Source organism: Haliotis asinina, chromosome 12 (genome assembly GCF_037392515.1).
Source record: "Haliotis asinina isolate JCU_RB_2024 chromosome 12, JCU_Hal_asi_v2, whole genome shotgun sequence".
Classification (NCBI taxonomy): domain Eukaryota; kingdom Metazoa; phylum Mollusca; class Gastropoda; order Lepetellida; family Haliotidae; genus Haliotis; species Haliotis asinina.
The window spans coordinates 25,855,268-25,875,669 of NC_090291.1; the positions used below are offsets into that span (position 1 = coordinate 25,855,268).

At 41.8% G+C, this 20,402-nt stretch overlaps 1 protein-coding gene, 1 long non-coding RNA gene and 1 pseudogene across 2 annotated transcripts in view; 1 reads left to right on the top strand and 2 right to left on the bottom strand.

The window, feature by feature from the left end:
* LOC137258221 (uncharacterized) overlaps positions 1-10,057 on the top strand; it is a 56,608-nt gene extending 46,551 nt beyond the window's left edge. The window contains exon 3 of the long non-coding RNA XR_010954618.1: positions 9,434-10,057. This is a non-coding gene — a long non-coding RNA (uncharacterized lncRNA). The remainder of the gene's footprint in view (positions 1-9,433) is intronic.
* Positions 10,058-10,924: 867 nt separating this feature from the next.
* On the bottom strand, positions 10,925-13,518 carry LOC137258867 (uncharacterized). The gene is made up of 3 exons (XM_067796564.1): positions 12,406-13,518; positions 12,199-12,350; positions 10,925-10,996 (listed from the first exon to the last, which is right to left on the bottom strand). The coding sequence occupies exons 1-3, from the start codon at positions 13,495-13,497 to the stop codon at positions 10,975-10,977; spliced, it is 1,266 nt and encodes a 421-aa protein (XP_067652665.1). The 5' UTR covers positions 13,498-13,518; the 3' UTR covers positions 10,925-10,974.
* Positions 11,142-11,900, bottom strand: LOC137258610 (integrase/recombinase xerD homolog; annotated as a pseudogene).
* Positions 13,519-20,402: the final 6,884 nt, after the last annotated feature.

Below are 20,402 nucleotides of genomic sequence, written 5' to 3' on the forward strand. Positions count from 1 at the left end.
TATAACCAATGTAAGGTTTCATCTCATGTAATTTATTTATACCCAATTGGGTGTCCCACTTCTTCTGCATCAGATCAAGGATATAAGATCTAATGTTAGCTTTATAATCAGTGTATGGAATAAGAAGTGGCGTCACAGATTTGTTGAGTGCCGCCTTGGCAGCAAGATCGGCCATTGCGTTACCAGAAATGCCCACGTGGCTGGGTAACCAACAGAAGACGATGTCGTATTGGCCAGTAGCAAGAGTATTATACAGTTCAATAATTTCAATTAAAAGTGGATGTTTACAAGAATTATTTTTAATAGCCTGAAGGCAAGAAAGAGAATCGGAATAGATTATATATTGTTTACGTTTAGGGTGTCTTTGAATATATTTAAGAGCTGTTAATATGGCGTTAGCTTCTGCTGTAAAAATAGAACTATTCTCTGGTAATCTAGAAGATATTGTTCTGGATCCAATGACAGTGGCACAAGCCACTGCGCCACCGTCCTTGGATCCATCTGTAAATAAGGGTTTGTAATTGCTATATTTATGTTTTAATTGATGATATTCTTGTTTATATTGTAAGTCATTAGTTTCTGATTTTTTAAATGTCGTTAATGTTAGGTCAACTTGTGGCCTAACCAATTGCCAAGGAGGAGAAGAAAGAAGACGGGAAGGTGATATACCTTCCAGCTCAATACCGGCAGAAGAAATAAATGGTTTAATTCTGTGCCCAAGAGGTGGAACAAGAGAACATTTTTTGTTATACAAATCCTCATAAAGGGGATTGAAGACACAGTTAAAGGCAGGGTTAGATTCATTAGAATATAATTTAGTAATATATTGTAAAGTCAGTTTTATACGACGTTGAGTAAGAGATGGTTCATCGGCCTCAACGTAGAGACTATCAATAGGTGACGTTCTGAAAGACCCAAGACAAAGTCTTAAGCCTTGATGGTGGACGGAGTCAAGAAGTTTAAGATTGCTTTTGCAGGCTCCACCATATACGATGGAGCCATAATCAAGTTTCGAACGCACGAGTGATCGATATAGATGTAAGAGGGTTGCTTGATCCCCTCCCCACTTTGAGTTGGAAACAACTTTCAACAAGTCAAGACCCTTCAGGCATTTAGTTTTAAGGGACTTAATATGAGGCAGAAATGTTAAGTGGGAGTCAAAGATTAGGCCCAAGAACTTGGCCTCTTTTACAACTTTGATGGGAGTGCCATCTAGAGATAGTTCAGGGTCTTTATGTGGCTTATAGTTTCTGCAAAAATGTATACAATTAGTTTTGGATTTAGAAAATTTAAAGCCGTTTTCAAGACACCATTTATTTATTTTGTTTAAACACAACTGCAGTTGCCGTTCAATAGTATGCATGTTTTTCCCACGACAAGAAATATTGAAATCATCCACAAATAACGATCCATCTATTGAATCGTTTAAAACTTTTGATAAACTATTTATCTTTATGCTAAAAAGTGTGACAGACAGAATACTGCCTTGTGGAACACCCTGATCCTGATTGTAATGATCAGACAGGGTAGAACCCACTCGAACTTGAAACTGTCTATCATTTAAAAAGTTGGCTATAAATTGAGGTAAACGACCTCGCAAGCCAAAGTCATGTAAATCTCTTAAAATACCATATTTCCAGGTTGTGTCATATGCTTTTTCGAGATCAAAAAAGATAGACACAGCATGTTGTTTATTAATTAGTGCATTTTTAACAAATGATTCTAAACGCACTAAGTGATCAACAGTACTTCTGTTTTTCCGGAAACCACACTGTATATCAGTTATAAGGCTATTAGTTTCCAAGTACCAAACAAGTCGATTATTTATCAGGCGTTCCATGGTCTTGCAAACACAGCTTGTTAATGAAATCGGACGATAATTGGATGGATCGGTATGATCACGTCCAGGTTTAGGTATTGGTACTACTATGGCGTCACGCCATGAAGGAGGAAAGTTACCCGATGTCCAAATACCATCAAAAATATTTAGGAGAGTTTCCTGACAGGATTCTGGTAAATGTTTCAGGAGTTGATAATGTATGTTATCAGCTCCTGTAGCAGTATCATGAGCTTGATCAAGTGCAGTATGGAGTTCATGAATAGAAAACGTTTCATTATAATCTTCCCCATTATCGGAATTGAAATTAATAGTTTTCTTTTCTTCTTGTTTTTGATATTGCTGGAATTTTGGAACATAATTTGAAGAGGAAGAATGTTTAGCAAGGGTTTCACCCAGTTTATTAGCAATATCTGATTTATCAGTAAGCAATTGATCTCCATGTTTAAGATGATGGACTGTAGATTTAGTACCTTTACCTTTAATTTTCTGGACCATGTTCCACACCTTGGACATGGGTGTCCGAGAATTTATTTTAGATACATAATTTTGCCAAGATTGGCGTTTGTTCTGTTTAAAAGTACGCCGTGCTTTAGCATTTAAAATTTTAAATTTATTTAAATTATGCACCATAGGATGGCGACGGAAATAATGTTCTGCCTTTTTCCTTGCCTTCCTAGCTTGTTTGCACTCATCGTTGAACCATGGTTTTCGAATTTCGGGAACTGCAGAGGAATTTGGTATACACTCATCAGCTATGGAGTTCAATTCATCAGAAAAGCATTTAATAGCATCAGGAACGTCAATAAAACGTTCGGGTTTAAGTTTTTCAGCACACAGTGTTTCATATAAAGCCCAGTTAGCCTTTTTAAAATTTCGTCTTGATGATGGAGGAACATCGGATGGAGTTATAGCTTTTAATATAGTAGGAAAATGGTCACTTCCACAGAGGTCATCGTGGACTGACCATTCAAATTCATTTAGTAGTTCAGAATTTGTCAATGACAAGTCGAGAGCAGAATAAGTCCCTGTACCAGGATGGAAATATGTACTGGAACCATCATTATAAATACATAAATCATTGTCAGAACAAAAGTCCTCCAACAATTTCCCTTTAGTGTTTATATTTACACTACCCCAGAGTGGGTTGTGCCCATTTAAATCTCCCATTATAATACAGGGTTTTGGGAGTTGGTCATAGAGAGCTTGCAGATCAGTTTTGGCAAACGTCGAAGACGGCGAAATATAGAGCGAGCATAGTGTAAACGCTACATGTAAAGTAATTCTCACAGCAGCAGCCTGCATATTAGTATTTAGTGAAACAGGGCTTTGAATAACGTTTTGTCTGACTAGAACGGATGACCCACCAGTGGCTCTATCACCCGGAGGTGAAAAAGAATGATATGCATTAAAATGACGAAGGTCAAATGTATCTGTTTGTTTTAAATATGTCTCTTGGAGACATATGGCTGAAGGTGTGAAATCTTGGACTAATAGCTGTAATTCATGTAAATTAGTCCTCAGTCCTCTGCAGTTCCACTGTACAATATTATTAGAATAAACTATCTTTTGGGTGGATTTATTGGGGATCTACCCCGCACTCTTTTGGAGGGCGACAAGCTATGTGCCCTAGAATGGACGTTTTCAGAAACGTCCATGTCTTCAAGAGACCCATATTTGTTGAACAATTGAATTCTATTTTGTGACCCTTTAGGAGGTCTGCCACTTTGTTGTTTTGAGGCATCAGACTTAGGCTTAGATTTACTTTTAACAGTTTGCTGATTGTCAGCTGTCGATTTAGACTTCGAGAGTGACTGAGATGATGATGGTTTGTGATCAGAAGACGACTTTGAGGTACTAGGAAGTGAATCCTCAGTCTGAGATGATATAGCAGGGTACAAAAGTTGTGGAGAATCGCAATTCACCCATGTCAAGGTAGTTTGGCAGCCTGTGGATGATTTTGTTCTTTTTGAGCTTGACTCAGATGATGTTTTTGCTACTGTAGCATAACTTTCTGGAAGATCAGATCTCTTTACCAGTTTTTTTGCCTCGGAAAAGGAGATATTTTGAGTAAACTTTATTCTATTTATCTCCATTTGCTCTTTCCAAATTGGACACTGTTTAGAAAATGACGAATGATCGCCTGAGCAGTTGGTGCATTTTTTATAGTCACTGTCACAATCTTCTGTTGTGTGTGTTTTCTCACCACAGTGCGCACACACAACAGACAATGTGCAAGTATGTACACCGTGTCCATATTTCTGACACTTAAAACACCTAAGCGGGTTGGGGATGTAAGTGTCAACACTGATATTACAATATCCTGCTCTTACTGATTTTGGAATACTTGGAGAAGAGAAGTGGAAGAGATATGTGTTAGTAGGTTTTGTTTCTGAGTTTATCCGAGTTGTAAATCTTTTAACAAAAGTCACCCCTTGATCTTTCATTTCTGATACGATGTCAAACTCAGTCATATCTGCAAACAATTGATCTCGGTCTCTAACAATGCCTTTGCTCGTGTTCAGAGTCTTGTGTGGAGTAACTGAAACCGGGACTCCAACAAAGAGCTCAGTTGACAACAGGTTGGTTGATTGCTGTTTCCTGCTACATTCTACAAGTAGGGAACCTGAACGCAGTCGTCTGATATTTCGTACCTCACCTGCTATGCCATGTATACCTTTAGATACCGCAAATGGGTTTAATTTGAAAGGTGATTTGTCAAGAGTCTCGATCACTAGAAATCGTGGCCAGTATTCAATGGACGGAATAGACGGTCGTAGTTCATCATCATCATTGTCAAGTTGACGCTTGTTTCTTTTAATGGGGGTTGTGTAAGCCATAGTTACTTTAATATGGTTCATCATCTGAGCTCCCCACCCACCACGGAGTATCACAAGGACAATGCTAAAAACAAGTGGGCCTCCGACTTGCAGCACCAAGGATACTCAGATGATATACTCCAGCAGAAGAATTATAAATAATTGATCTACCAGATTGGCCCATGAGCCACCGCCTTCGGGCATAAGACTCTAGGCAAAATTCATATTATCATATTTCACAATCCAAAACGTTAGAGATCAATAGTAGTGCCAAGAAAATTCGAACAATTCAAAATAATATTTGTGCAATGACACATACACAGTCCATGCACAGGGCTTGGCATGACCAGCCGATTGGTCGAACCGGGCCCATTCGACCACCCGTCTAGGCGAAGTCAGGGCCAAAGTGGTATATTGAGCAAGAGGAACACGGTTACAGGTCCCTATTGCCCTCAACCACCAGGATCCCCTCCTCCGCCGACACAGGGCCGCAACCCACGGCAAACGGGTTGGTGGACCAAATATCCCCCCGGGTCCACAACGGGGGTGTCGGCGAGCTCTTGGCGTTACCCAGCACCCACCACGAGGAGGTGGCTCGCCACGGGTGCCAGTGTTCTTGTAGGTAATGGGGTGTGTTAATGTCTCTGTAAGTGTGTTGATGTGTGTGTTGGTGTGTGTGCCTTTGTGTGTGTTAGAGTGTGTGTGTGTTGTGGGGTGTGTGTGTTGGTGTCCGTGTTTTTTGTGTTAGTGTGTGTTTGTGTGTGTTGGTATGTGTTGTGTGTTGGTATGTTTGTTGGTGTGTGTGTGTGTGTGTGTGTGTTGTATGTGTGTATGTATGTGTGTCTCTGTGTTTATTGGTGTGTTGTTGTGTGTTGGTATGTTTGTTGGTGTGTGTGTGTGTGTGTGTGTTATGTTTGTTCTTAAGGTGTGTTTGATTTGAAGTGGCTCTGCTGGAGTGTGTGTGTTGTGTGTTGGTGTGTTGGTGTTTTTTGTGTGTCTTGGCGTGTGTTAGTGTGGGTATGTTGGTGTATGTGTTAGTGTGTGTCGGTGTGTGCGTGTTAGTGTGTGTTTGTGTTGGTTTGTGTGTCTTTCGAGTGTTGTGTGTGTTGGTGTGTCTGTAACTGCTTATGTGTTGATGTGTGCCTCTGTGTGTGTGTGTTGGAGTGTGTTAATGTGTTCCAATGCGTTGGTGTGTATGTTGGCTTGTTGGAATGTGTTGGTGTGCTTTTTGTGTTAGTATGTGTGTTGGTGTGTATGTGTGTTTGTGTGCTTGTCTGTGTGTTTTGGTGTCTCTGTGTTGGTGTGTGCATTTGTGGATTTGTGTGAATGTTTCGATGCGTCAGTCTGTGTGTGTTGGTGTGTGTGTTGGAGTGTGTTGATGTGTTTGTTGGTGTATTGGTTTATGTGTGTTAGAGTGTGTTTGTGTATGTGTGTGTTGGTGTGTTTGTGCTTGTATTTTTTTTGTTAATATGTGTGTGTCTTGCTGTGTTGGTGTGTGGGTGTGGGTGTTGGTGTGTGTTAGTGTTTTGGTGACTGCTGTTGTACCGTGTGTTTGCCTGTGTTGATTTGTTTGTTAGTGTCCTGGTGTATGTGTTCGTATGTTGGTTTGATAGTGTTCATGTGTTTGTGTTGGTGTATGTATGTGTTGATGTGTGTGCGTATGAGTGTGTTGGTGTGTGTTTGTTGGTGTGTTGGTGTATTTGTTTGTGTGTGGTTGTGGGTTGGTGTGTGTGTTTTGTGTGTTGTTGTGTGTATGTAAGTGTGTCTGTGTGTGTTGGTGTGTAGTGTGTGTGTTGGTGTTTTGGTGTGTGTCATGGATGCTTATGTGTGAGTTTCTTGCTTTTTGTGTGTTGGTGTGTGTGCGTGTTGTGTATGTGATGGTCTGTGTGTTTGTGCGTTGGTGTGTCTGTAAGTGTGTTTGTTTGTGTATTGTGGTTTGTGTGTGTGTGTGTTGGAGTGTGTGTTTGTTGCTGTGCCTTGGTGTGTTCCTGTGTTTGCTGGAGTGTGTTGGTGTGTCTATGTTGGTGGATGTATGTGTTGGTGTGTTTGTGTTGATGTGAGTGTTAGATGGTGTGTGTTGGTTTGTTTTTGGTGTGTGGGTGTTGGTTGTTGTGTGTTGGTGTGAGTGTGTTGATGTGTTTATATTTGTTGTTGTGTCTATTTGTGTTGGTTTGGTGTGTGTGGTTGTTTGTTGGTGTGTGTGTGTATGTAAGTGTGTGTGTGTTACTCTGTTGTGTGTGTGTTTGTTTGTGTGGTGTTGGATTTGTTTGTGGGAGGTTGTTGGTTTTGTGTGTTCTTGTATTTGTTTGTCCGTGGTTGTATGTAGGTGCGTGTTGGTGTGTTAGTGTGTTCGCGTTTTTGTTGGTGTTCTTGTGTGTTAGTGTGTGTTGTGTGGGAGGTTGTGTGCTGTGGTGTGTGTGTGTGTGTTGGTATGTGTTAGAGTGTGTGTGTTGGTGGAATTGTGCTGTTGTAAGTGTGTTTATGTGTGAGTGTTGCAGTTTGTTGTGGTGTTTGTGTATTGGTGTGGTCGTATTAGTGTGGGTGTTCGTGTGTGTTGGTGTGTCTCTCTCTCTCGGTGTTGGTGTGTTGGTGTGTGTGTATGCTGATGTGTCTATGTGTTGGTGTGTGGGTGTTGATTGTGTATGTTGGATTGTGTGTGTTGGTGTGTTGGTTTGTGTTTTGGTGTATGGGTGTTGGTTGTTGTGTGTTGGTATGAGTGTGTTGGAGTGTGTGTGAGTTGCTGTGTGTTTCAGTGTGTTTGTTGGAGTGTGTAGTTGTTGTGTCTTTGTGTGTTGGTGTGTTTGTTAGAGTCTTGGTGTATGTGTTGGCATAAGTGTTTTGATGTGTGTGTTGTTGTATGTAGTTGTTCGTGTGTGTTCTTGCGTGTGTGTTGGTGCGTGTGTGTTGCTGTGTGTTTGTTGGCGTGTTATTGTGTGTGTTGGTGTGTTTGTGTGTCCGCATGTGTGTGTTTTGTTGTGTTGTGTTGTGTGTCTGTTTGTGTGTGTGGTGGTGGGTGTGTTTGTATGAGGGTGTTTGTGTTGGTATGTTTGAGTGTGTAGGTGTGTTGGTGTGTCTGTAGGTGTGTTGGTCTGGGTGCTGGTGTGTGTTCGTGGGTGTGTTGGTGTATTAGTTTCTGTGTGGTTGTGTGTTGGAGTGTGTGTTGGTGTGCTGTGTGTGGGTGTGTGTATGTAGGTGTGTCTGTCTGTGTGTGTTGGTGGGTGAGTTTGTGTGAGTGTGTTGGTTTTGTGTGTTCTTGCGTGTGCCTGTTGTGTGTGTGATTGTTTGTGTGTGTACGTTGGATGTTTGTGTTGTGTGTGTTGGTGTGTGTGTGTGTTGGTGTGGGTATGTGTGTTTAGGTGTTGTTGTGTTGGTGTGTGAGTGTAGATTTGTTTGTGTGTGTGTTCTTGTGTGTTTGGGTGTGTTAGTGGGTGTGTTAGTGGGTGTGTTGGTGTGTGTTGTGTGTGTGCTGGGGTGTGTAATTCGGTGTGTGTTGATGTGTGTTTCTGGCTGTGTGTTTTATGTGTTGGTGTATTGGTGTGTGTTTGTGTGTTCCTGTGTTTATGTTAGCGGACGTGTGTGTGTTTGTGTGTGTTGGTGTGCCTGTTAGTGTTTGTGTTGATGTGTATGTGTGTACTGTGTGTGTTTTGTTTGTGTGCCTTAATGTGTCTGTTTTGGTATGTTTTGGTGTGTGTGTGTTGGTGTGTGTGTTGTGTGTGGTTGTGTGTTGGTGTGTGTTTTGGTGTGTTGGTGGGTGTTGTGAGGTGTTGGTGTGTGTTTTGGTGAGTGTCTTGGTGTGTCTGTTTGTGAGTATGTTGGTGTGTTCGTGTGTATCTCTGTTTTGTGTGTGTTAGGGTGTGTGTTGGGGTGTGTGTTGGTGTTCATATATGTGTTTGGTGTGTGGGTTTTGGATTGTGTCTAGATGTGTGTTGGTGTGTTGTGTGTGTTGATGTGGGTTGGTTGGTGTGTTAGTGTGACTGTGTTTGTGTGTTGGAGTGTGTGTTTGTGTGCTTTTTGTGTGTGTGTTGGGGTGTGTGTTGGTGTGTTCTTGTGTGTGTTGGTGTCCGTATATGTGTTTGGGTGTGTGCTGGTGTGTGTGTGCTTTTGTGTGTGTGTGTGCTTTTGTGTGTGTGTGTGTGTGTGTGCTGGTGTGTATGTGTGTTCGTGTGCTGGTGTGTATGTGTGTTCGTGTGTGTGTTCGTGTGTGTAGGTGTTGGTGTGTTTATTTGTGTGTGTGTTTGTCTGTGTGTGTTGGTGTGTGTGTTGGTGTGCACATGAGGGGTTTCATTTTGTTCATTGATTTTAGTGGCGGTGTCATTCACATTGTACATGTAACTCGATAAATATTACCATCACACACCCTTAATTAACAATTAATTTCCTGTAATAATGTGATGATCATGATAGTAACAGTAACTGAATTCCAACAATATTATAACATAGTATTAATAATAATATTTATGTTTCTGTGACACCAATTTTGTAGTCTAGGACCCCTGAAAATTATGAGTATATGTCCCAGGAAACCTCAAATACAGGACCAAGGTAAATCTCTGTGGATGTGGAATGATCATGCAGCTACAATTGATAACATGGTATATATTCTTGGCGATATATGGACAAAGCTGTGGCCAATAGTATTGAGGGGCAATTAAACTGATGATTCTGGATGTGTTTAAAATCATGCATAAAATAATTTCCAATAGTGGCATCACAACTTGCACAACATGCACAATTTAATTCACAATCCCGAGAATTAGAGCTTTCATACTGTTTTCAGTGGTTGTTGGGTCAACATGCTGTCACCAAAGCTGTAAGGAGACCTACAGTAAGTGAGTAGAGATTAAGGTGCTTTCAGAAATATTCCATGAATATCATGGCACAGGACACCAGAAATGGACTTCAAGTATTGTACACATGTGGGGAAGAGAAACCGGATCTTCAGTGTGATGAGTGAACCATAGCCATAACATTACCAGTAAGGTCACTCGTTGATAAGCAACAGTCCTTTGCACCACGCCTTCTCGTTTGAAGTGGTGCATCTAACTAATTTTGCAAAACAATATATGGGCTTGACCAACAGACTTGCAGTAGGCCCGTCCGTTCTTACTTCAACAAACAAAGAGACCTGATTGGTCAGATGAGGAGTCCTCACCTATGGTATGGTTACAGGAGCAGTGGCAAGTAAACTTTGGTGTATTGACTATTGCTGGCCAACAGTACTCTGAACAATTGAGGCATATGCACAGTAAACATCAATATTTTGTTACAGGCTTGGCAGCTAGCTAGCAGTTGGTGCTGGTGCAGTGTATGTGACCAAGCATGGCAGCCGATCTATTTCATTCAGGAAGAATCAAGAATATCCTCTGTTAAATTATTTTCTTCTTTCTCCAGCCCCCACATTCCACTCTAACAGACAACACAACACATTATATCAACACAGGGCTCGCTGTGCGCTACACGGCCAAGAGATTTATTACAATCATCATGATGATGATGATCATCATCATCGTCATCGTCATCGTCATCGTCGTCGCAATGCGCTACACGACCGAAATTATTACTACAATCATCGTCATCATCATCATCATCAACATCAACATCATCATCATCATCATCATCATCATCATCTCAGTTTACCCACAATAAACTTATACCCTGAATGTTAACAAGTCACAGTTACACAATGCTGAAGCCCGACACGTAAAACCAGAGATAAACTTTTTGAAGAAAAACTCAGCAGCAGCAGCATATGACTGGAGGGTTTACAGTAATTGAGTAGAATCAAACATATATACACATTTCATAACTAAATATAGAGATACACAAGATATATATGTGTTGAAACAACCCAACATTAATACAAGTTCAAACATGCCATATTGATAAACCCAACTTTAATACAATGTCAAAGATGCCACATCAGTATCAGAACAGTCTTATATCGGCTCTTCAGTCCTTGTTACACATGCCGTTCAATCACAACCTAGTATTATAACGGCTCTTCAGCCCGTGAATTGCATTCAATCAAAGCGAAGTATCACAGCACTCTTCAGCCCTAAAAACTCGTGATGTAACTGTTTTCTCCAACTAGCACGTGACACGGATTAATTATCAACTCAGTATTATAATGCCTCCACATCCTAAAGTAGGCAAAAATTTCATTCACTCTCAACATACTGCTCTCTAGCTTTTAACAGAGAAAAATACATAAATTGCATAGACGCAGTATTATAATGTCTCTTCAGCACCTGTCCAAATTCTTGTTGTCAGGAAACTAAATACACATGCATAACTGACGCCAAGTATTCTCATGGCTCTTCAGCCAACAGGAAACACATCCCTGCAACACAGGAAATTATGTTATTCACACAATTATGTAAATGTTACAAATTTATAAAATTTGTCAATTCGAAAAGCCAACTGACCGTAGCTGCACGTGAAGCCAGAATGACGTACTCGGCTTACACTACCTTTTTATACCCATATTGCAGCGCCATCTACCAATCAACACAACTACCCTGTCCAGAGTTACATGCCCTGGAGAAAGCAATTTCCTTCTCATTCATTCTTCAACCGAAGGAAATAACATTTCTCCAGCCCCCACATTCCACTCCAACAGACAACACAACACATTATATCAACACAGGGCTCGCTGTGCGCTACACGGCCAAGAGAATCAAAGAAAGTCAGAGCCCGAGAGAGAGGGAAACCTTTAGCCTGTTTTCTAAACTATCCTTGATGTATCCATCTTTAGCTTTGTCACTTCGCCAGCGTCCGTGTCTCTTGAACATCCTATCTGGAACTCCATTGTTAGCTGCTGCAGTAGCCCCACCACTACGCAAACTGTGTACTCCATATTTCTTAATGTTGTCAACAAAAGGACTGAAAGCTTCTAAAAATAATTCCCTCAACCTACTATATGACATAGGCGTATTATCTTTTCTTAGTCTATAACCACTGGCACATTTAGACACATTCCTGAATAGAAAGCAATCAGAATTAGGATCAATTTTGGCCTGAACCAAATACCTTTCCAAACAACTTACCGGACACAATTTTGTATTAGTCCGACCAATAACTAGCCAGGCACCATCTCTATAAATATCTGTTTTGGATTGCTCAATAAACAACATCATATGAGACTGATAAAGTAAAATATCAGCTCGAGTAATATTCAATAATTCAGCCGATCAAAGAAATCCTGCATAGCCAAGTAAACAAATTGCTAATATTCTCAAATCCATTAGAGAATCACTATGACCTCTTGCATCACAAAATTGTTCTAAAACAGCCGCTGTAACTGGTTCTTTCTTAACCACCTTTCGAGCAAGCTTTCTCTTTGCAGCTTCAACAACATTTTTAACTAAACCATTCTCTGTTGGACTGACCAAGCCAACACTGCAATGAGCATGTCTCAAGCCATAACAAGCATTCAAAGCAGGAGACACTGAATCACTTTCTTGCACAATGGACAACAAATATATTGCACAATGCAAATGAGAAATAGGCAGCGCATCAGACATATTGTTATTCCTTGGCCACCTTTTCCATGCAGCATAAGCCATACTATACTTCTTGGTTGTGGAATCAGTTCTTGCATGAGATATCAAATCAGGCAGTTCATATGCGAGATCCCGAACATGAGAAGGGAGACAATCAATCTCATCTTCATAAACGTCATGAAACACACCTGTAACAGAGACATCAACATTAACGAAAATCAAGCAACAGTGCTAACATGTTAAAATCTAAATCGTGTTCACCAAACAGACCTCCCCTTATCCTACTAGCAACATATGCTTCTCTTGACCTTGGCAGATATATACATTCTTTCACTAGTGGTATGTATTGAGATTGTGAACACAATATTGGCCAGAAATTAGACGACTTCCACTCTGGAACAACAAACGTGCCAACAGCCTTACATTCAGCCATATATCCAATAACCCTGGGTATCAAACACACAGGGGGGACAACCCAGTTCATGACTCCTCTCCAACTCACAGTGAAGCAATCTACAGCCGAACACCCTGGATTGCTATAACGGGAGTTAAAAGTAGTCAGCTTCGCATTGTAGTATGAAGCACATCGATCAACCTGGTGTGGTCCCCATTTCTTGTCAATACTCCGAAACATACTTTCGCTAATCCCCCAGTCGTCATGATTCTCCAGTCGAATGAGAAAATCAGCTTCTTCATTTTCATTGCGAGGGATCCACTGGATTTGCAAATCTATGTTGTTGTCAAAACAAATATTGAAAACTTGCAACGCAATAGATTGCAAATTTGATTTCATGCTACCTCTTTCAACTATGTTAACCACATTTTGATCATCAGTGAACCACTTGACCCTTTCATGTCTTAAGCCTGATGCTAAACTGTTCAAAACCATGTTCACTGCTTGAAGTTCACGCCATGTGGAACTATAACCACGCTCTTCTTCAGACCACTGGCCATGTGACACCACCTTGTTCACATCTACACAATAACCGCCATACCCCATATCACTAGCATCTGAATACACTAACTTCCTCATACCTGCTGATTGAATCGAACGTCTTGACACACAACGCCAAATGTTGTCCAGCCAAAACTGTAACTGATGCTTACTGCAGTCGGTGAGTCTTATTTTACTCCTCCAAGACCTAGCAGTAACAATATCCATACTCAAAGATCTAGTCATTAATTGAGCAAGGCCACCAAGCACTAATTTCATAGAAATGATCTGCCCTACAACAGAAGCTACATTCCTCACTGGTACCAGACTCGAACTAAGGCTCTGTACATGACGTATAGTAGAGACAAGCTTGTCAATTTTCCTGTTAAGCACACTCAATGACATTGTTGTAGTATCAATGCTAAAGCCTAACCACTCCAAAGATTGTGAGGGAGACCACAAGGACTTTTCTACCTTTGGTACAAAACCAGAGGCAATAATATCTTCTTTGACTGTAGAACCTATAGCAAGTGTATGCAAATTCGAATCTCCTGATAATATGTCATCATCCAAAAAAGTGATAATTCTGTAACCTTCTGCCCGTCATTTCTTCACAAGCTGTCTCGTAACCTTAGTAAATACGTATGGTGCCGAAGTCAAGCCAAATGGCAACACCAGAAATTTGTAGAAATGTATCCTACCAGTACTATCTGGCCAAGCAAAACCAAGAAACTCGGTATGAGACGAGAAAATGTCAAAGTGGTGATATGCCGAATGTATGTCAAATTTAACTAAATAGTCATTCTGACGTATATAGAATAAAGCCGTTTTCCAATCCTCATATTTCACACTAGACTTTAAAACATAATCATTCACTTTCGACAGATCCAAAATCAAACGTTTTTTGCCTGAGGACTGCATTGATACAGAAAGAGGGTTGACGACAACAGGGGGCGTGTCACATTCACAAATCAATTTTTTCTTCTTCAGTTCATCAATAGCTTTTGTAACAAAACGTGCGTACTGTATTGCCGACTGGTTGTTTCTGGAAAACATATTAGGAGGTCTGGTTAAAAAAGGAATTTTATAGCCATTTTCAATGGTATCTAGTACAAATTTTGAGGAACCAATAGATTTCCAAAATGCAAAACTTTTAAGCTTTTAAGCCGGCCCTTAACCAAATCTCCGACATTCCCTGTTCATATTCTGCATAGTTTTCAGTAAGACTTTCAGTATAAACATCACCGACAGCATTTGAACATTCGTGAAAAGTACACTTAACTGATAAGTCCTGTTTCTGCTCACTAGGCCCACTGACCTGCTGTAGTTCCGGTTTGTGTTCCTTGACTTCCGCCACAGGCAAAACCTGTTCCTGAACGCTGACCTCTGGTACGAAAGGGCTGGTTAACTGACTGGATATGCTGAGGACCGTTAGAAACACTAGCCAGTTGCTGCACGGGTCGAGTAACCGTTGAAGTCCTGCGAGGTGCACTACTTGCATACGGGGCGTATCTTCCACGCTTCTGTCGCAATTTCCTGACAGCTCTACTGTTTGCACGGAAAATTGCCCGATCATCGTCAGAATTGTCGGCAAATTCATTAGAAACATATTGCCTCACTGTCTCCCAGGAGCCTTCAGAAGAATCCTGAATCCTGATATGTTTGTTTGTTTCTCAGTTTTAAACGTTCAATTTCTGATGTGATCATGGCCTCAGCATCTTCCAGCATCTGGTTGTGAACAGATGCGATCGCATGTTGTAAGCTCTGAATAGTCTCTTCATTAAAATTGTACTGGATTTTGTTACCTTCCTTCGACCAAACATAGTCCTTGTCAGCTTTAAGTTTCTTGAGATCAGTTGTAGTTTGATTGAATTCCTCTCTAAGGGTCGATATCTTGATCTCCAGAGCATCATGAAGCTCTCGCTGATTTGTCTCCTTGTTTTTCAAAATGGCATCAATCTTCGCCAATCTGGTGAAAGAAAGGTGACTTTGTTGTCGGTAAACATTTGCAAAACCAGTTGTTTTTGTTTTGTTCTTCTTTATAGTGGTTACGTGTAAACCATCCATCTCAGTGGCAGTCGAAGTCTAGTTACCATTCTTGTAGAACCAGGTTGGAATATCATAGCTTGATTGTAGTATGTCAATATCTTTCATTCATTCGTTGAGAGCATACCTTTTTCAAATTCTGTGAACCATGTTGTTTGTTGATTCCTTTGGCTGGACAATATGTAGACCCTTTCGGCCAGACATTTTTTTTCAGACAGTCATTCCTTCTCCTACAAGGGTGGAAACTGTACATTAAAAATCAGCTAATTCCACCTGGGGCAGATGATCTTCGTCACTGTGATACAGTCACACTTAATACTATCTAAACAAACTTTTCATGTCATTACCATGACTTTTGCGTGTTCAGCTCACTATGACACTGTCTAATATCCATTTACAAACAACAGTCCTGTCCTACATGTCACTTGCTTCACAACAAAAGTGACCTGCTTCCTCAGCAATTCTGAAAAGTAGTTCACTGTGTCTTTGTTAAAAACACGCATTTGGGATGCGATGATATGTGGGAACCAAGTCAGAGAGTCTGACCACCCGACGCCATTAGTCACCTGTTGCAACAAGCATTAGTTGCTGAAGATCAATTCCAACCTGGATCTCCATGGGTTGGATGTACTAAACGTTCAAAGCATTCTGAGTGGCAGGTATGCTCATAATTGTAGTACCTGCCTGTACATGTTACACTTATGAAGGCAACTCAGCTCTTTAGGTTACTCTTGCAACAATACCTGCCTGCCTGAGTAACACCGATACATACTACAAGTCATGATGTTCAAATGAAGTATGTGCACAACAAGACAATATTTGAAACTGACATAAGTACATTAGAAGACTGGAGGACAGTATGCAATTGAATTCATGCTCCTCCACAATGACAGATTTCTTGGCAAATGTCATTCACCATACGACATTTGGGACATTACAACCACAGACACCACTACATGGGACATCACCACCCAAAGACACCACTACATGGGACACCAGAACCACATTAACCACTAAATGGAACATCACAACCACAGACACTACTATATAGGACATCACAACAACAACCACCAGTACATGAGACACCAGAAACACAGCCACCATTACATGTCACATCACAACCACAGCCTCATCTACATAGAACATCACAATCACAGCCACCTCTATATAGGATATTGGGACACCACAACTACACCCACCACTACATTAGACATCGCAACCACCGCTACATGTCACATCACAACCACAACCACCACTACATTTGACACCGGAAACACAGCCAGTACTACATAGTATATCACAGTTACAGAAACCTCTGCCTGGGACAACACAAACACAGCCACCACTACGTGGGACAGCACAACAACAGCCACCAATACACCGGACACCAGAAATACAGCCATCACTATGTGGGACATCACAAAATCACACCCACCACTATACGGAACATAACAGCCACAGGGACATAAGAAACACAGCCACCAGTACAAGGGATATCACAACAACAACCAAAACTATATGGCACATCACAACCACATTCACCACTCCATGGGACATCACCACCACATCCACAAGAGCCACAGCCACAACTACATGGGACATCACAACCACAGACAGCCTCTAGATGGGACATCACAACAATATATACCCCCCCATGGGACACCAAAATCACACAACCACATCCGTCACTACATCGGACACCAGAACCACAGACACAACTACATAGGAGATCACAATCACAGACAAAAACTACATGGGACATCAGAACCCCATATATCACTAAATAGCACATTACAACCACAACCACTACTACATAGAACACCACAATCACAGCCACCGATGTATGGGACTTTGCAACCACATCCACCACTACAATGGCAATCACTACCACAGCCATTACTACATGGGACAACACAATCACAGAAACCACTACATGGGACACCAGAAGTACACCCATCCCTACATGGTACATCACAACCACAGCCACCACTACATGGGACATCACAACCACATCCACCACTACATAGGACATTATAACAACAGCCACTACTACATGGGACACCAGAAGTACACCCACCACTACATGGAACATCACAACCACCTACACCACTATATGGGACACCACAATCACATCCACCACTACATGGGACATCACAACCACAGCTGCCACTACATGGGACACCAGAACTAAAACCAAAACTACATAAGACATTACAGCCACAGCCACAACTGCTTGCGACACAACAATCACAGCCACCTCTAGAGGGGACATCACAACGATATCCATCACTATCTCGGACACCACAACCACAGGAAAAACTCTATGGGACATTACAGCCATAGCCCCTATATGGGAAACTGCAACAACTACCACTGCATCGGATATTAGAAATACAGCCACCACTACATGGGACATCACAACCACAGATATCACTACAAGGGACATCAGAACAACGTCCACAACTACATGGGACACCAGAACCAAAGTCACCACTACATGGGACATCACAACCACGTCTAACACTACATCGGCATCACAACCACAGCCACCATTACATGGGACACTAGAATCACAGCCACCACTAAGTGGGATACCACAACTACCCCCAACCACTGCATGGGACATCACAAGAACAGCCACCACTACATGGGAGATCAATCACATCCACCACTATACATTACACCAGAAGTACAGCCACAAATAAAAAGGAACATTACAACCACAGCCACAAGTATATGGGACACCATCACTACTGACACCACTACATGGGACACCACAATCACATCCACAAGGACATAAGACACCAGAACCACTTTCACCACTACATAGGGCATTATAACCACAGCCACCTCTACAAGGGACACCACAGTCAAATTCACCACTACATTCGACACCACAACCACATCCTCAACTACATGGGATATCACAACCACAGGAACCACTGCATGAAACACCACAATGACATCCTTTGCTATATGGGACATTACAATCAAAGTCACCACTACATGGGCCATCACAACTACATCCAGCACTACATACGACAAAAGAATCACAGTCACCACCACATTTGATATAACAATCACAGTCACACCTACATGGGACATCACAACCACATTCACCACTATATGAGTCATCACAACCACATCCACTACTACATGGTACATCACAATCACATCCCTCACTACATGTGACACCACAACCACATTTACCACTATGTGGGACATTACAAGTACATCCACCACTGCATGGGCCACCACAATCAAAGCCAACACTACTTGGGACATCACGACCAAATCCACAATTACATTCGACATCACAACCACAACCACCTCCACATGTGACACCACAATTACAGAAAACACAACATGGGACATAACAACCACAGCCACCACAATATGGGACATCAAAACCACAGCCACCACTGCATGGGACACCACAACCGAAGCTACCACTACATGCAGCACCTCAAGCCCAACCACCACTACATGAGATATAACAACCACATTATCCACTATGTAGGACATTACAGCCACCACTACATGAGACACCACAATCACATCCACAACGACATGAGACACCAGAACCACTACATTGGAAATATCAACCACAGCCATAACTACATTGGACACCACAACCACGTCCACCACTATGTGAGATATTACAAGCACAGCCACCACGGATGTCATGGACACAAGAATCACATCCACCGCTGTGTGACATATCACAACGACTATATGGGACATTTGAATCATATCCATCGCTACATGTAGTCGTGGCTGTGGTTCTGGTGTCCCATGTAGTGGTGGTTGTCTTTGTCATGTCCCATGTAGTTGTGATGTGGTTCTGGTTTCTCATGTTGTTGTAGATATGACTGTGGTGTCACATGTGGTGGCGTCAGTGGCTGTGATGTCCCATGTAGTGGTTCCTGTGGTTGTAATGTCCCATGTAGCGGTGTCTGTGTTTCTAGTGTCCCATGTAGTGATGGTTGCCATGTCCCATGTAGTGGTAACTGTGATTGTGGTGTCCAAGATAGTGATGGATGTCGTTGCGATGTCAACTGTAGTAGTGGGTGTTGTTGTAATGTCCTTGGAGTAATGGCTTTTGTTCTGATGTCCCATGTAGTGGTGGTTGTTTGTTGTGTCCCAGTTGTAGCTGTGTTTGTAATGTCCTATGTATGTATGATGTCAGTTTATTTGGTGTCCCATGTAGTGGTGTCTGTGGTCGTGATAACCCATGTAGTGGTAAGTATAGTTGTGGTGTCCCATGTAGTAGTGGCTGTGGTTGTAAAATCTTATGTGGTGATGGATGTGGCTGTAATGCCCCTTACAGTGGTGGATATGATTATGGTGTCTCATGTAGTGGTAGATGTGGTTGTAATGTCCCATATAGTGGTGGATGTCGTTGTCATGTCCAATGTACTTTTGGCTGTGATTTTGGTATCCCATGTAGTTGTAACTCTGCTTGTAATGTCCCATGTAGTGGTGCCTTGTGTCCCATCTAATGGTTGACATGGTTGTGATGCCCTGTGTAGTGGTGGCTGTCGTCGTGATGTTCTATATAGTGGTGGCTGTGATTGTGATGTAAGATGTAGTGGTGGCTGTGTTTCTGATGTCCGATGTAGTGGTGGCTCTTGTTGTAAAGTGTGTCCTGTGATTGTGGTGTCCCATATAGTGGTTAATTTGGTTCTGGTGTCTTATGTCGTCGTGAATGTAAAGGTGGCTGTGGTTGTGATGTTCCATGCAGTGGTAGCTGTGGTTGTGATGTCGTATGTAGTGGTGGATAAGGTTTTGATGTCCTATGTAGTTTGGGATGTATTTGCGGTGTCCCATGTAGTGGTGGCTGTGTTTGTAATATAGCATATAGTGTTAGGTATGGTTGTGATGTCCCATGTAGTGTTGGATGTGGTTGTGGTGTCAAAGGTAGTGGCGGCTGTGGTTGTGATGTCCGATGTAGTGTTAGCTGTGATTCTGGTGTCACATGCAATGGCGGCTGTGATTGTGACGTTCCATGTAGTGGTGTCAGTGGTTGTGTGTTCCATGCACTTGTGTCTGTGGGTGCAATGTTCCTTTTTATTGTTGGCTGTAGTTCTGATGTAAAGTATAGTGGTGCCTGTGATTGTGATATCCCAGGTAGTGTTGGATGTGGTTGTGGTGTCCCACTTAGTGGTTGTTTCTGTGATTCTAGTGCCCCATGTAGTGGTGGCTGTGGTACTGATGTCCAAAGGTAGTGGTGGATGTAGTTGTGATGTCCTACTTAGATGTGG